Genomic DNA, 17,540 nt, shown 5'->3' with positions numbered 1-17,540 from the left:
CCCGTAGGTCCCAGCTACGCGGGAGGCTGAGGTGGGAAGATTACTTGTGCCCAGGAGTTCAAGGTTGCAGTGAGCTATGATCGCTCCACTGCACTCCAGCCTGGGCAAGAGAACAAGACTCTGTCTCAAAACAACAACAAAATTGTCAACCAAGAACCACGTATCCAGCAAACTTTTCTTCAAAGGTGAGAGAGAAATGAGGATATTCCCAGATAAACAAAAGCAGAGGGAGTTCATTACTACTAGACCTAGACCTGCCTTGAAGAATAAGCTCCAGGGAGTTGTGTGGGGTGTGAGGAAAGGACGCCAGACAGAAACCGGAAGCTGGGTGAAGAAATAAAGATCTCCATTAAGCCGAGGACGTGGGTGACTATAAAAGCTCGTATTGGCCAGGCGCGTTGGCTCACGCCTGTAATCGCAGCACTTTGGGAGGCCGAAGCGGGTGGATCACGAGGCCAGGAGATCGAGACCATCCTGGCAAGCACAGTGAAACACCATCTCTACTAAAAATACAAAAAATTAGCCAGGCGTGGTGGCGGGCACCTGTAGTCCCAGGTACTAAGGGAGGCTGAGGCAGGAGAATGGTGTGAACCTGGGAGGCGGAGCTTGCAGTGAGCCGAGATCGCGCCACTGTACTCCAGCCTGGGCGACAGAGCGAGACTCTGTCTCAAACAAAACAAAACAAAACAAAACAAAACAAAACAAAACAAAACAAAACCTCATATTGTTGTAACAGCGTTTTAGATCTCTACTTTTTATTTTCTATATAACTTAAAATATTAAGACATTTAAAAAGCAGCAATTACTAGTCAAAAAACGTTGTAACAATGATTTTTAACTCCACTTTTTGTTTTCTACATAATAGGCTAATGCATTTAAAAAGTGATCATTAAGTTTATGGACAATGCATGAAGATGTCATCATTTATGGACAATATATAAATGTGACCTGCTGACGTCGACAGGAAGTGGGAGTGGAACTGCTAAAGGAGCAGAGTTTTTTTTTGTTTTCTTCATTGTGTTTTTATTTCAAAGGACTGCAGCCTGGGAGCTTAGATTTACGTTGCCCTGAATATACATTCCCGAGTCAAGTTTTTGTATGTTACTGCAGTTAAGTTGGCATTCAATTCAAACTAGTGTATTATGACTGCAGGATGTTCAGTGTAATCGTCACTATAATCAGAAAGTCGAGAGATATAAAATATAAATGAAAAGAGAGAAGAATTTACACATTTCTCTACCAAAAAATCAACTGAACAGAAGACCATTACATGGAAAATGAGGGGGAGGCAGTAAGGCCGAGAGGTAACAAAGCACAGTGAGGGGCCGGGCCTCCTCCTCCTCCTCCGACGGCTGCAGAAGGAAGAGCCGGCTGACCCCCACCACAGCATGATGCCCCTGAAGACTTTGCTGAGTGAATAAGCTGGTCACAAAAAGATAAGGACTGTGCGATTCCACTCACAAGAGGCACCCCGAGCAGCCAAGTCGAGAGACAGAAAGTGGGATGGTGGGATGGTGGGTGCCGGGGCTGCGGACAGGAAGTTGCTGTTTGATGGGGACAGTGTTAGTTCTGCAAGAGGAAGAGAGTTCTGTGGATGGATGGTTGCACGGCACTGTGAATGTGTTAATACCACCGAATTCTTCACTTGAAATGGTGAAGATGGTACGTTTTACAATATACATGTTTTACCACAGTTTCTAAAAACCGGGGAAACAAAAAAGGAAGGGGTAGCTACCTGCGGTGGCTCACGCCTGTAATCCCAGCACTTTGGGAGGTAGAGGCATGTGGATTACTTAAGATCAAGAGTTCGAGACCAGCCTGGTCAACATGGTGAAACCCTGTCTCCACTAAAAATACAAAAATTAGCTGGGAGTGGTGGCGGGTGCCTGTAATCCCAGCTACTCCGGAGGCTGAGGCAGGGGGATCGCTTGAACCCAGGAGGCGGAGGTTGCAGTGAGCCGAGATAGTACCATTGCGCTCCAGCCTGGGTGACAGAGCGAGACTCCATCCTTTAAAAAAAAAAAAAAAAAAAGAGGCAGGGGCAAGTCTGTAATCTCAGCACTTTGGGAGGCCGAGGCAGGTGGATCACTTGAGGTCAAGAGTTCAAGACCAGCCTGGTCAACATGGTAAAACCCTGTCTCTACTAAAAATAAAAAAAAATAGCTGAACATGGTGGCGGGTGCCTGTAATCCCTGCTACTCGGGAGGCTGAGGCAGGAGGATCACTTTAACCCGGAGGCAGGGGTTGCAGTGAGCCAAGATCACGCCACCGCACTCCAGCCCGGGGGACAAGAGCAAAACTCCGTCTCCAAAAAAAAAAAAAAAAAAAAAAAAAAAGGCAGGGGCGAAAAGCAAGCGCAGGAACCAAGCACCCGCCTGTGAAAGCAAGTGCCCAACACCAGGGGGCAGCAGACACGCGTCCCGCCGAGCACAGCTGCCCACCGCGCCGCCTACCTTCCCTGCGGGCCTCTCGCTCCTTGCGCCGCTCCTCCGCCCGCCGCTCGCGCTCCTTCTGCTCCCGCATCTTGCGCTCCCGCTTCCTTTCTAACTGCTCCAAGCGGTCCCTGAAGAGGCACACGCCATCATTCCCCCTAAACAGAAGCTTGCTTATCCCGTTTTTGCCCAAATTTGTAAACTGGCTAAGTCAATCCATGAAGAGTTTTTCTTTTTTTTTTTTTTCAGACGGAGTCTCGATCTGCCGCCCGGGCTGGAGTGCAGTGGCGCGATCGCGGCTCACTGCAACCTCTGCCTCCCGGGTTCGAGCGATTCTCCTGCCTCAGCCTCCGGAGTAGCTGGGACTACAGGCGTGCGCCACCACTCCCAGGTAATTTTTGTATTTTTAGTAGAGACGGGGGTTTCACCATGTTGGCCAGGATGGTCTCAATCTCCTGACCTCATGATCCGCCCTCCTCGGCTTTTCAAAGTGCTGGGATTACAGGCGTGAGCCACCGCGCCTGGATGCTTTTCTTTTTTTCCTTTTTTTTTTTCTAAAGACGGAGTCTCGATTTGTCCCCCAGGCTGGAGTGCGGTGGCATGATCTCAGCTCACTGCAGTCCCTGCCTCCTGGGTTCAAGCGATTCTCCTGTCTCATCCACCCGAGTTGCTGGAATTACAGGCATGGGTTACCACACAAGGCTAATTTTTGTATTTTTAGTAGAGATAGGGTCTTGAACTCCTGGCCTCAAGTGATCCTCCTGCCTCAGCCTTCCACAGTGCTGGGATTACAGGCGTGAGACACTTTGCTGGCCAAGATACACATTCTGAGAGCACCGTTCCTAATGAGCCACACGAGTAGTCTGGGAGACGTAGTGAGACCCCATCTCTACAAAAATCAGAAAACTAGCTGGGCATGGTGGTGTGCACCGGTGATCCCAACTACTCAGGAGGCCGAGGTGAGAGGACTGCTTGACCAGGAGTGGGACCTTGTCTCAAAAAACAAAACAAAAAGACACCCCACTGATTCTAGCATATTTCTGTTTAGTAGCTCTAAAACACAAGAATTTCGGTAAGTATATATGACAACCAAATTTAAACCCAAATTAATTATGAGATAAAACTGCACAGGCTAAAAAAAACAGGCAGAGAAGCCTGTTAGGAAAAGTGGGGATGAGGCCACAAACTCAGGCCGAGGCCCCAGTGCTGTCCGTGACTCAATGGATTGCCTGGGCACATGGACCCCAGACCATTTCCCACCTATGTGGGCACGAATGTGGTTAAGGGAGGGGCAGGGGAAGCTGCCTAAAAAGAAGGTGTCATTGGAACGTAAGAGCTCTGAGTGACTGATATCTGCGGTTGGCTGCATCATAAAGTGGCCAAGTAACATCGATCCGTGAGAGTTAATTTTTCACGTTCCTCTAGAGTTAAGCGCAAATACAATATGAAAAATAGGTTTTTTAAAAAAAGTATCACTATACGCACAGAGAAATGAACACACCTAAGAAATGGGAACAATGGAAAAAGGCCTACAGTCTAGCAGTGCACAGTAATGTGCCGATACTGGTCTACATCGGATGTCACCGCTGGAGGAGGCTGGATGGAGGCTTCCGGATTCCAGGTGCTACTTTCAAATACCCATGAATCCTAACTACTTCAAAATAAAAGTTGACACATAAAATTCAACTACTGAATCCAATGATTTCCAGTAAATCGATGAAGTTCTGCAACCATCAGTCACCATGAGCCAGTTTTCGGCATTTCCATCACCCGACCCTGTTCCTCATGGGCACCTGCAGTCCAGGACCCAGTACTCTGGGCGACTGTCCTGCCAGCGCGGGGCGGGGTCTGTTGCTTTCCTTCCTTCTCTTCAGGTGAAGAAAGCCTTGGTTAATGACCTGACAACCACCGTTTTTGATATAAGTGCCTTCTCTAAGCATTGCTGCAGCTGCATCTCTAAATTTTGACACATTGTTGTTTTTTTTTTTTTTTTTTTTTGATGGAGTCTCACTCTGTCGCCCAGGCTGGAGTGCAGTGGCGCGACCTCAGCTCACTGCAAGCTCCACCTCCCGGGTTCATGCCATTCTCCAGCCTCAGCCTCCCGAGTGGCTGAGACTACAGGCGCCTACTACCACAGTAGGCTAATTTTTTGTATTTTTTGTAGAGACTGGGTTTCACCATGCTAGCCAGGACGGTCTCGATCTCCTGACCTTGTGATCTGCCCTCCTCGGCCTCCCAAAGTGCTGGGATTACAGGCGTGAGCCACCATGACCGGCCACATTGTTTTCATTGTTATTTAGTTCAAGATATTTTCTGTTTTCCTTATAATTATTTCTATGAGCCATGAGTTTTTCAGAATTGTGTTGTTAAATTTTCTAACATTTGAAGATTTCCCCAGGTTTCTTTCTGTTGTTAATTTCTAATTTAATTCTTTTGTAGTGCAATGGCGCAATCTCGGCTCACTGCAACCTCTGCCTCCCAGGTTCAAGCGATTCTCCTGCCTCAGCCTCCCAAGTAGCTGGGGTTACACGCGCCCGCCAGCACGCTTGGCTAATTTTTGCATTTTTAGTAGAGACAGGGTTTTACTATGTTGGCCAGGCTGGTCTCGAACTCCTGACCTCAGATCATCTGCCCACCTCGGCCTCCCAAAGTGCTGGGTTTACAGGCCCGAGCCACCGTGCCTGGCTGCCATTTCCAATTCTAATTAATAAATGATCCATTTCTTTCCATTCGATCAGTGTTTGCTTCATGGATTCTGGGCTGTGTGGTTAGATGCATTCAGATGTATCATTGCTGTGTCTTCCTGCTGTATTGGCCTTTTTGTGGCTGTGAAGTCCTTGCTCCTTCTTGTTTCTAGCTTTTTTTTTTTTTTTTTTTTTTGACAGGGTCTTGGTCTGTCGCCCAGGCTGGAGTGCAGTGGCGCAATCTCGGCTCACTGCAACCTCCATCTCACGAGTTCAAGTGATTCTCATACCTGAGCCTCCGGAGTAGCTGGGATTACAGGTGTGCGCCACCACACCCAGGTGATTTTTGTATTTTTAGTAGAGACGGGGTTTCACCATGTTGGCCAGGCTGGTTTCTAATATTTCTTAACATCTGTTTTGTCTGGTATGAGTACAGCCATTCAAGCTCTCCTGTGAGAGCTGATGTTTGTAGGCTGCGTCTTTTCCCGTTCTCTAGCAGACAGCATACAGTTAGATCTTGTTTTTCTATCTGATAATCTGCCCCGTCTGTTTGGGGCACAGAGACCTTTCACATGTCATAGAATTACATGTACAGTTGGATTTACTCTTCTCGCTTTGTTCTGTGTCTTTTTTATTCTTCCCTTTTTGATTTTAAATTACATATGTTTAGCATACCACTTTAATTTGTTATTTGTACTTTTTAAAAAGTTGTTTCTAAGTGGTTGCTCTAGGGATCACAATATTCCTCACAATACTAGCTCAATTCCAGTAAAATTTAAAACTGTTATAATACAGCTTCATTCCCTCTCCTTTGTGCAGTCCATGTATGTTCTATACCACGACAACACAGTGTAATTATTTTATACAGTCGTAGTTCCAGTAAAACCTAAGATGTGAGGAGAGATATTTATAGGATATTGACGTCAACCTACACTTGCTATCTGCAGTGCCTGTCCTGCCTTCCTGAGGATTCAAGTTACCGACTGCTGTCATTTCAACTTGAAGGTCTTCCTTTAGTATTTCCTTTAAGGCAGGTCTCGCCAACAATGAATCCCACCAGTCTCTGCTTCTCAGGGAATGTCTTTCGTTCCCTTTCACTTGTGTAGAACGGTTTTGATTCCTGGCTGACGGTTCTTCTCTTTGAGCAGCTTGAGTATGCCACTCCACTGCCTTCTGGCCTCCATTGTTTCTAAGAAGTCAGTGGCTGGCGGTATTGAAGCTCCCGCTCCCCTTTCATGGGATGGGTCATTCTTCTCTGAGGCCTTTCAACATTTTCTCTTTTGCCTTTGCCAGTTCAAATGATGTGACTTTGTATTTATTTTAGTTCAAACTTCCTGTGCTCTTGAATGTGCAGATTTTTTTTTTTTAATGAAAATTTGGGAAGTTTTTAACCATTATTGTAAAAAATACCTTTCCTCTCTCCTGGAACCCCCATTCGACGTGTTTTGGTACAGCAGATGTTGTACCACGGGTTTCTGAGGCTCTGTTCATTTTTCTTGCTTTTTCTCTCTGTTCTTCAGGATGGATAATTTCTACTGCTCCATCCACAAGTTGTTTCCAAGCCTTTACTAAATTCAACATCTGGACACTCAGACAGTTTCTACTGATGATGTTCTTCCTCAATACGGGTCACACTGTCATACTTGTTTGTATTTTAGATAATACATTTGTAGCAATTCTGGATTCTAAGTTTTCCCTTTCGCTGTTACCACCGAGGCCTGTCTGGTTGTCCGTGAAATCCATCTCCCTCACAGCTCGTGGCCACGCCGTTCTTTCCCACATGCCTATTTTAATTTTCAGCCTTGGCTTCCTAGGGGTCACCACCGTGTCTGCACAGCTTAGCAATTAGCCAGCACTGGAAAGAGGCTGGGCTCAGATACCTCGAGCCACAGTAAGGCTTCCTTGGCCCACGGATGTGTGTGGACAGGGAGCACATTGAACGTTCAGGCTTCATTCGCATCTGCGGCGGCTTCTATTTTCTGCTAGGTCCTTGCACACAGCTGCATCCTCAGGGCTGGTCAGAAGTGGGTGGCGGCTCGAGCTCTCTCCAGTCTCTGCTGCACGTCTTTGGCTAGATCACAGCTGTTCCCAACCACACTGTACTTCATTCTAGCAGACCTCTTGGCCTTTTCTTCTTCCCTCCACTGAGGATGCTGGTGGGCAAGGCCACCACCCACTGCTGTAAACAGAGTAACCCCTTCCAAGACAGCAAGGAAACTGCAGGTCCTGCAGCTGCCCTGGCCCAGCGGAACCTCCGTGCTTCCAAAGCGCAGAGTGGAAGCAGTAAAGGGAGCAGCTCTCAGGCCAGAAGGTCAGATTCTTACTGCTTTCACCCACAGCTCAGCAGTTTTCCAAGCATCAGTGCTTCTCAGATTATCCTTATCAGTTTCCTTCTTGTCAGAGACAAGGTCTCCCTACGTTGCCCAGGCTGGCCTCATGCGGTCCTCTGGCCTTAGCCTCCCAAGTAGCATATGCTACCACACCCAGTTCTGGATTGGCTGATCTGAATCGGCCCTACCCAGAAGTCTGCCCCCAACACTTTTTGCTCCTTCACTCTTCTGTCTTTACCTTCTGGGAAATCAATATGACGGCCCAAATTTCCTACCTCCACTTCTATCCCAAGCTCTACTCTTGTGGGACAAGGCACACTTGGTATCTGGCACAGGGCGTGGCATACATGAATGTTGCACACACACACTAAAAATATATGAATGTTTAATACACTAACAGGAACTAGGCCAACTGAAACCTTGCTCACTCCACAGCAGTCTCGGACCTTGACCCCTGGGCCTCAGTGTCTCCCACACCCTTTGGCATCAACAAGAACCAGCGCCCTCTCATCATCTTTACACACTGTGCACCCAGCCCTGGCTGCTGGCAAACATCGCTGCACACGCCCTTCCACTTCAGACTCCTCTGTTCCTGGAGCAGCTCGCAAGCTTTCTCTGGACTCACTCTGAAGGCAGAGATGGGCCTGCTCACACCTGGCCTATAGCCTTTTTCCTGGTTCACAGAACAGATCTGGGGCTACACCAATATTCTTTCTTAGGAATCTGGCTTATAAAGGGGAACGAATATACAGACAAATGGCCAGGAGTCCTAGGAGTCCAGTGTCCCGATTTCCAGACTGTTTCAAGGTTTTTGGGATCTCCCTTCTTCTTCTTCTTTTTTTTTGAGACAGAGTCTCACTCTGTCAACCAGGCTGGAGTGCAGTAGCGCGATCACAGCTTACTGCAGCCTTGACCTCCCAGGCTCAAGGGATCCTCCCAACTCAGCCTCCTAAAGTGCTGGGATTCCAGGCGTGAGCCACTGCGCCTGGCTGGATGTGCAGATTTCTGATCCCTTCATTGTCTTCCCTCAATCAAATCATGCCCGTTCTTACTTCCAGATGCAGTAAAAACTCACTCCCTCAGGACAGTTCTCTTGGTCAGCCTCATCCAGTGTTCATTGTGCTGTTTTCCATGTCTAACACTTCTGCACCAAATGTGACTTCTATTGCCAAATTATTCTTCATTGTTATGATGGTACACACCACCACAGCCCTTTCATAAGTCCTCAACTGATCCAGCCCACTCACCTTTCTCTCCTGGAATGCTCCCTTGCCATCTCCCTTCTCTTCTGTCTTTCCCATTCCCGGCAAGCTTTATCCTGTTCTTCTCCATGTCGTTTCCGACGTTCGTGCTCTCTTTCTTTCACTCTAGCATGCTTCCCTAATGAGAAATAAAGTGTCATGCAAAGAAACCTCACTTCAAAAATTTCACGAGGCCGGGCACGGTGGCTTACGCCTGTAATCCCAGCACTTTGGGAGGCCCAGGCGGGCAGATCACCTGAGGTCAGGAGGTCAAAACCAGCCTGGCCAACATGGTGAAACCCCATCTCTACTAAAAATACAAAAATTAGCTGGGCGTGGTGGCAGGCACCTGTAATCCCAGGTACTAAGGGGAGGCTGAGGCTGTAGAATCACTTGAACCTGGGAGGTGGAGGTTGCGGTGAGCCGAGATCGCACCGCTGCACTCCAGCCTGGGCGAAAGAGACTCCATCTCAAAAAAAAAAAAAAACACATGAAAATGAAATTAAATCAAGAACATTAAATATTTAAATAATGATGTTAATATTAAGTAATCCTAATTTTTTTTTTTAAAGAGACAGGGTCTCACTATATTGGCCAGGCTGGTCTTGAACTCCTGGGCTCAAGTGATCCTCCATCCTTGTCCTCCAATGTGCTGGGATTACAGGCCTGGGCCACTGCACCCAGCCGAATAATCATGATTTTATGTTAAATAAAAAACTTTGAAAATAGAAAACTATCTGCACTAAGCGTCTAATTATGAAGAAAGAAGAAAAAAGAAAAACAATTCTGCTATCACAGAAGAGCAGAATTGTAATATTCGTCTTTTAAAAATTTTCTATACTGAATAAACTATAAGTAAAACATTAGTTTTATAATAAAAAATCACTCTTCATAAAGACTACAGAACAAAGCTTTGCTATCCGTGGGCTTCTACACTGTGCAATGAAGCCACATTAATTAATCAAGTGTATTTATAATAAGGAGATTTAAATCAGGCTCCAGGTCCGACTTTCCTAACACCTGTAAGAACCTCCTGATGTTGGTATGAGATCAAACTGCTCAAGCCAAACCCATTCTTTGGACTTGACCAAATACCCATTTTGGGGTGTGTTTTTCTCCGATACTTGTTGAATTAAGGTCATTTTAAATGTAAACAAACTGCTCCCAAACAATATAATGGGGGAGAGAAAACCCCAGAAGAAAAATGGACTAGCCATTCTGAATGACACACGCACGCTTTCAGCTACAGTTTGCTCTCTCTGGTTTTCGGTCTGTGACGCACGCATGCTTTCAGCTAGAGTATTCTCTCTATAGCCCCTCTGATCGGTCTGTGATGCACACACGCTTTCAGCTAGAGTATTCTCTCTATAGCCCCTCTGAAGGGTCTGTGATGCATACATGCTTTCAGCTAGAGTATTCTTTTTTTTTTTTTTTTTTTTGAGACGGAGTCTTGCTCTGTCGCCCAGGCTAGAGTGTGCAGTGGCGCGATCTCGGCTCACTGCAAGCTCCGCCTCCCAGGTTCATGCCATTCTCCTGCCTCAGCCTCCCGAGCAGCTGGAACTACAGGTGCCCGCCACCACGCCTGGCTAATTTTTTGTATTTTTAGTAGAGACGGGGTTTCACCGTGTTAGCCAGGATGGTCTTGATCTCCTGACCTTGTGATCTGCCCGTCTCGGCCTCCCAAAGTGCTGGGATTACAGGCTTGAGCCACTGCTCCCAGCCTTCAGCTACAGTATTCTCTCTATAGCCCCTCTGAATGGCCTGTGACACACGCACACTTTCAGCTGGAGTTTGCTCTCTATAGCCCTTCTGAATGGTCTGTGACGCACGCATGCTTTCAGCTAGAGTATTCTCTCTATAGCCCTTCTGAATGGTCTGTGACACACGTATGCTTTCAGCTAGAGTGTGCTTTCTCTGGTTTTTCAGTGGTACTCTGGAGAAGGCAGAAGAGAAGGAACAGGAAAGAAACCACACTTAAACATGATGTCAAAGAAAGTAAATGCTTCTGTACCCCCTTCTGCTGAATGGCTACGATGCCTACGTTTCTCTTTTCTCTTTTCATCTTTTCTGTGATGAGCTTTTTCTTTCCGAGACATTTGCTGGGGTGGTTTGATGGCCAAAGAATCACCTTCTTCTCCTCTGAAATAAAACACAACAGCACTGCATCACGCTTGAGAAAGTGCGAAGAAGCATCAGGCTATTATGAGGTTTCTTCAACCCAGACAAATGCAGGATTCAGATAGCAACGAAGCTGAAACATCATTTAAAAAATTACATTAATTCTCCAACTTCAGTCATCTTTTTTTTTTTTTAAAAACAGAGTCTCGCTCTGTCACCCAGGCTGGAGTGTAGAGACGTGATCTCGGCTCACTGCAACCTCCACCTTTCCGGGTTCACGCCATTCTCCCGCCTCACACTCCGGAGTAGCTGGGACTACAGGCACCTGCCACCACACCCAGCTAATTTTTGTATTTTTAGTAGAGACGAGGTTTCACCGTGTTAGCCAGGATGTTCTCGATCTCCTGACCTCGTGATCCGCCCGCCTCGGTCTCCCAAAGTGCTGGGATTACAGGCGTGAGCCACCGCGCCCAGTCTAGGCGTCTTAAGATTCAGATGAAAAATGTAAGAAATCAATGTTTTGTGCAGATGGAACGAAATGCCTCTCAGAGAACCTGCAGGGGGTGAGGGGCAGGTTCATTAGCTTGACTGCGGTGACAGTTTCATGGGCGTGTAAAAATACATCACATCTTATTTATTTTATTTTATTTCATGTATTTATTTTTATTTTATTTATTTTTTTATTACTTTTTTTTTTTTTTTGAGATGGAGTCTTGCTCTGTCACCCAGGCTGGAGGGCAGTGGCGAGACTCTCGGCTCACTGCAAGCTCCACCTCCTGGGTTCATGCCATTCTCCTGCCTCAGCCTTCTGAGTAACTGGGACTACAGGCGCCCACCACCATGCCCGGCTAATTTTTTTTGTATTTTTTAGTAGAGACGGAGTTTCACTGTGTTAGCCAGGATGGTCTCCATCTCCTGACCTTGTGATCTGCCTGCCTCGGCCTCCCAAAGTGCTGGGATTACAGGCGTGAGCCACCACGCCCGGCCTGTATTTATTTTCTTGAGATGGAGTCTCGCTCTGTTGCCCAGGCTGGAAAGCAGTGGCGCAATCTCAGCTCACTGCAACCTCCGCCTCCCGTCCCAGGTTCAAGCAATTCTCCTGCCTCAGCCTCTGGAGTAGCTGGGAGTACAGGTGTGCGCCACCACAGCCAGCTAATTTTTATATTTTTAGTAGAGACGGGGTTTAACCATATTGGTCAGGCTGGTCTGAAACTCATGACCTCATGATCCACCCGCCTCGGCCTCCCAAAGTGCTGGGATTACAGGCATGAGCCACCACACCAGGAGTTATTCTTATTTTTTTCAGACAGAATCTTGCTCTGTCCCCCAGGGTAGAGTACAGAGGCACAATCTTGGCTCACTGCAACCTTTGCCTCCCAGGTTCAAGCAATTCTCCTGCCTCAGCCGCCTGAGTAGCTGGGACTACAGGTGTACACCACCATGCCAGGCTAATTTTTGTATTTGTAGTAGAGACGGGCTTTCACCAGTAACCCTAGAAAAGAGTAAACCTCAACAGTTATAACAGCATGCCCTGTCACAGTAATCCTAGGCCATGGCTCGCGCCTGTAATCCCAGCGTTTTGGGAGGCCGAGGTGGACAGATCACGAGGTCAGGAGATCAAGACCATCCTGGCTAATTTTTTATATTTTTAGTAGAGACGGGGTTTCGCCGTGCTAGCCAGGAGGCTGAGGCAGGAGAATGGTGTGAACCTGGGAGGCGGAGCTTGCAGTGAGCCTAGATGGCGCCACTGCACTCCAGCCTGGGTGAGCGAGACTCCGAGACACCATCTCAAAAAAAAGAGAACACTTCAGTATTTACAACAGCACACTGAGCACACTGTCACAGTAACCGTAGGAAAGAGTAAATCTCAATAGTTACAACAGCATGGCCTGTCACAGTAACCCTAAGAAACAGTAAATCTCATATTTACAACAGCACACCCTGTCACAATAACCCTCGGAAAGAGTAAACCTCAGTAGTTACAACAGCATGCCCTGTCACAGTAACCCTAGGAAAGAGTAAACCTTAACAGTTACAACAGCACACCCTGTCACAGTAACCCTAGGAAAGAGTAAACCTTAACAGTTACAACAGCACACCCTGTCACAGTAACCCTAGGAAAGAGCAAACCTTAACAGTTACAACAGCACACCCTGTCACAGTAACCCTAGGAAAGAGTAAACCTCAATAGTACAACAGCTACAACACGCCCTGTCACAGTAACCCTAGGAAAGAGTAAACCTCAATAGTTACAACAGAACACCCTGTCATGGTAACCTTAGGAAAGAGTAAACCTCAATAGTTACAACAGCACACCCTGTCACAGTAACCCTAGGAAAGAGTAAACCTCAATAGTTACAACAGCACACCCTGTCACAGTAACCCTAGGAAAGAGTAAACCTTAACAGTTACAACAGCACACCCTGTCACAGTAACCCTAGGAAAGAGTAAACCTCAATAGTTACAACAGCACACCCTGTCACAGTAACCCTAGGAAAGAGTAAACCTTAACAGTTACAACAGCACGCCCTGTCACAGTAACCCTAGGAAAGAGTAAACCTCAATAGTTACAACAGCACACCCTGTCACAGTAACCCTAGGAAAGAGTAAACCTCAATAGTTACAACAGCACACCCTGTCACAGTAACCCTAGGAAAGAGTAAACCTCAATAGTTACAACAGCACACCCTGTCACAGTAACCCTAGGAAAGAGTAAACCTCAATAGTTACAACAGCACACCCTGTCACAGTAACCCTAGGAAAGAGTAAACCTCAATAGTTACAACAGCACACCCTGTCACAGTAACCCTAGGAAAGAGTAAACCTTAACAGTTACAACAGCACGCCCTGTCACAGTAACCCTAGGAAAGAGTAAACCTTAACAGTTACAACAGCACACCCTGTCACAGTAACCCTAGGAAAGAGTAAACCTTAACAGTTACAACAGCACACCCTGTCACAGTAACCCTAGGAAAGAGTAAACCTTAACAGTTACAACAGCACACCCTGTCACAGTAATCCTAGGAAAGAGTAAACCTCAATAGTTACAACAGCACGCCCTGTCACAGTAACCCTAGGAAAGAGTAAACCTTAACAGTTACAACAGCACACCCTGTCACAGTAACCCTAGGAAAGAGTAAACCTCAATAGTTACAACAGCACGCCCTGTCACAGTAACCCTAGGAAAGAGTAAACCTTAACAGTTACAACAGCACACCCTGTCACAGTAACCCTAGGAAAGAGTAAACCTCAATAGTTACAACAGCACGCCCTGTCACAGTAACCCTAGGAAAGAGTAAACCTCAATAGTTACAACAGCACACCCTGTCACAGTAACCCTAGGAAAGAGTAAACCTTAACAGTTACAACAGCACACCCTGTCACAGTAACCCTAGGAAAGAGTAAACCTTAACAGTTACAACAGCACACCCTGTCACAGTAACCCTAGGAAAGAGTAAACCTTAACAGTTACAACAGCACACCCTGTCACAGTAACCCTAGGAAAGAGTAAACCTCAATAGTTACAACAGCACGCCCTGTCACAGTAACCCTAGGAAAGAGTAAACCTTAACAGTTACAACAGCACACCCTGTCACAGTAACCCTAGGAAAGAGTAAACCTCAATAGTTACAACAGCACACCCTGTCACAGTAACCCTAGGAAAGAGTAAACCTCAATAGTTACAACAGCACGCCCTGTCACAGTAACCCTAGGAAAGAGTAAACCTTAATATTTACAATAGCACGCAGTTGTCACAGTAACCCTAGGAAGGGCCGGCCAGGCCAGGGCTGTGTACAGCTCCGTCTTGCACATGTGTGCATCCGCTCACCTGTCTTCCATGGAGTCTTCTCTTCTGTACGGGGAGTTCCTTATGGTGATCTCCATGCGGTGGTCTCTCAGCTCCCCCTCCTCAAGGGAGTCCCGCTTGGAATCGCGGTCATCAGACTACGAAGCAAAGACAAAGTTAATCATTTTCTTTATCAATTTTTTTCTTCATAAAGTATTTTTAATGATAATCAAACCTGGGCAACATCCAAGAACAAACTTTCATATATACTCTGAATGAGCCAGTGTTATAAAATATAAAGAAGTTTTGGCCGGGTGCGGTGGCTCACGCTTCTCATCCCAGCAATTTGGGAGGCCCCGGCAGGCAGATCACGAGGTCAGGAGCTCGAGACCACCCTAGACAACACAGTGAAACCCCGTCTCTACTAAAAATACAAAAATTAGCTGGGCGTAGTGACAGGAACCGCTTGAACCTGGGAGGCGGACGTTGCAGTGACCCGAGATCACACCACTGCACTCCAGCCTGGGCGACAGAGTTAGACTCCGTCTCAGGGAAAAAAAAAAACAAAAAAACAAACAAACAAACTTTCATTCAACTCTCATCACATTAAAATTACAACTCTCTGTAATCTGAAACCTGAGATGAGAAATTAAAAAACAGCATAAATGACAAGGGACATTAGACTCTATGCCAAGTATGTTAGTTGCTTATATGAGCCAAAAATGAATCTTAAGGCGTATCTTGCAAACTAAATACTTTGTGATGCCTCATATGGTACAGGCATCCCTTGGAGATATTTTGGGTTTGGTTCCAGAACACCACAATAAAGTGAGTCACACAAATTTTTTGGTTTCCCAACGCATATAAAAGTTTGGTTTAGGCCGGGCACGGTGGCTCACGCATGTAATCCCAGCACTTTGGGAGGCTGAGGCAGGTGGATCACCTGAGGTCAGGAGTTCGAGACCAGCTGAACAATAAGGCGAAAGCCCGTCTCTACTAAAAATACAAAAATTAGCCGAGCGTGGTGGCTGGTGCCTGTAGTCCCAGCTTGGGAGGCTGAGACAGGAGAATTGCCTGAACCCAGGAGGCGGAGGTGGCAGTGAACTGAGATCATGCCACTGCACTCCAGCCTGGGCAATGGAGCGAGACTCTGTCTCAAAAAAAAAGGCCCGGTGCAGTGGCTCACACCTGTAATCCCAGCACTTTGGGAGGCCGAGGTGGGAGGATCACAAGGTCAGGAGATTAAGACCATCCTGGCTAACACGGTGAGACCCCATCTCTACTAAAACTACAAAAAATTAGCTTGGCATGTTGGTGGGCCCCTGTAGTCCCAGCTACTCGGGAGGCTCAGGCAGGAGAATGGCGTGAACCCGGCCCTGGGCGACAAAGCGAGACTCCGTCTCAAAAACAACAAAAAAAGCTAACAAAGTGAGCACATGCTATTGGAAAAATACTCAAAGCAGAGTTGCTACAAACCTTTAATATGTAAAAATTACAATAGCTGTGAAGCATAATAAAGTGAAGTGCAGTACAACAAGGTATGCCTGTACTCACAAACATCCCAAATGATGCTACACATCTTAGCAAGAGGTACTTTGCCAATGCCTTTTACCAAATTACTAAAAAGGTTTCCTGAGTACATTACTATGCAAACCAAGAAAGAAGTAAAATATTTATATTAATTTCAAGGCAAGTTCTCACTATATTAAAAATACTTAGAGATAGTATTATGAATATACTAATGATAAAACATGAAAAATTAGTCCAGTTTTGCTAATGACTTAACATTCAAAATATTTTATTCTCCATGTATGCTCAATCTAGACACAGCTTTAGTGTGTTAAATCTGCCTTTAATGTCAACTGAATATTTGAATGTTTTTGTTAATTTTTAGAATAGATTTTGGGCTCACCTGCGACATTTGGAAGTACAAAAGAACTTCACCGAAGAAGCGTTGTTCTAATGGAAAAATGAGGGCAAAGAAATTAAATCTCCTTTAAGAAAACCACTTACTTAAAAAATATGGCTTACGTTTTTTAAGCGTTTTATCTCTGCTTTCTCCTCTTGTTCCTTCCTTCGTTTCTTTTCCTGAAGAATTTCATCTAAAGTTTTCACTTTCCAAGAGTCCTTTTCATCACCCATTTGAGTTAAAACACTGCAAAAAGAAAAATAATTCAGCTTGCATCAGGACACAGCAAGCTATGGTGCTCTGTTGTTTCTGAACACTTGAACCTAAGTCACTTTTGAGGGATTCAGAATAAATCCTCATTAAGAATAAGGAGTTGTGCCCGGCGCAGTGGCTCAAGACGGTAACCCTAGCACTTTGGGAGGCCGAGGCGGGTGGATTGCTGGAGCTCAGTTCAAGACCAGCCCGGGCAACATGGCAAAACCTCGTCTCTACAAAAAATACAAAAGTTAGCCCAGTGTGGTGGCGCGTGCCTGTATTCCTAGCTACAGGAAGGAGGCTGCTAGAGGCAAGAGGATCACTTGAATCAGAGAGGTTAAGGCTGCAATGAGCCAAGACTGCACCACTGCACTCCAGCCTGGATAACAAAGTAAGACTTGGTTAAAAAAAAAAAAAAAGGTAAGTTCTAGGCTGAGGCGGGTGGATCACAAGGTCAGGAGGTCAAGACCAGCCTGGCCAACACGGAGAAAAACCTGTCTCTACTAAAAATATAAAACTTAGCTGGGCGTGGTGGCGGGTGCCTGGAATCCCAGCTACTCGGGAGGCTGAGGCAGGAGAATCGCTTGAATCCGAAAGGCGGAGGTTCCAGTGAGCCGAGGTCGCGTCACTGCACTCCAGAAAGACCCTGTCTCAAAAAAAAAAAAGAAAAAAAAAAAAAACAAACAAGAAGGATATGTTGTAAGCCAGGCAAGGTGGCAAGCGCCTGTAGTCCCATATACTCTGCCAGCTGAGATGGGAGACCGATTGAGCCCAGAAGTTCCAG

General features: G+C 46.3%; 1 protein-coding gene across 19 annotated transcripts in view; it reads right to left on the bottom strand.

The window, feature by feature from the left end:
• Positions 1–17,540, bottom strand: part of LOC129010362 (cyclin-dependent kinase 11B-like) — a 28,247-nt gene that overhangs the window by 9,790 nt on the left and 917 nt on the right. For 6 of the 19 annotated variants that reach the window (XM_063660538.1, XM_054444518.2, XM_063660559.1 and 3 more), the window contains exons 2-6: positions 16,624–16,747; positions 14,635–14,750; positions 10,699–10,826; positions 8,694–8,826; positions 2,454–2,563 (exon numbers count right to left, since the gene is read on the bottom strand). In XM_063660538.1, coding sequence (XP_063516608.1) covers positions 2,454–2,563; positions 8,694–8,826; positions 10,699–10,826; positions 14,635–14,750; positions 16,624–16,734 — 598 coding nt within the window. In that variant the 5' untranslated portion in view covers positions 16,735–16,747. Of the gene's footprint in view, positions 1–2,453; positions 2,564–8,693; positions 8,827–10,698; positions 10,827–14,634; positions 14,751–16,504; positions 16,552–16,623; positions 16,748–17,274; positions 17,403–17,540 lie in introns of those variants that run through there. The other 13 variants (XM_054444536.2, XM_054444552.2, XM_063660537.1 and 10 more) reach the window with 8 other exon arrangements.

Source organism: Pongo pygmaeus, chromosome 1 (genome assembly GCF_028885625.2).
Source record: "Pongo pygmaeus isolate AG05252 chromosome 1, NHGRI_mPonPyg2-v2.0_pri, whole genome shotgun sequence".
Taxonomy (NCBI): Eukaryota; Metazoa; Chordata; class Mammalia; order Primates; family Hominidae; genus Pongo; species Pongo pygmaeus.
This window is presented reverse-complemented; position numbering and strand designations above follow the sequence as displayed.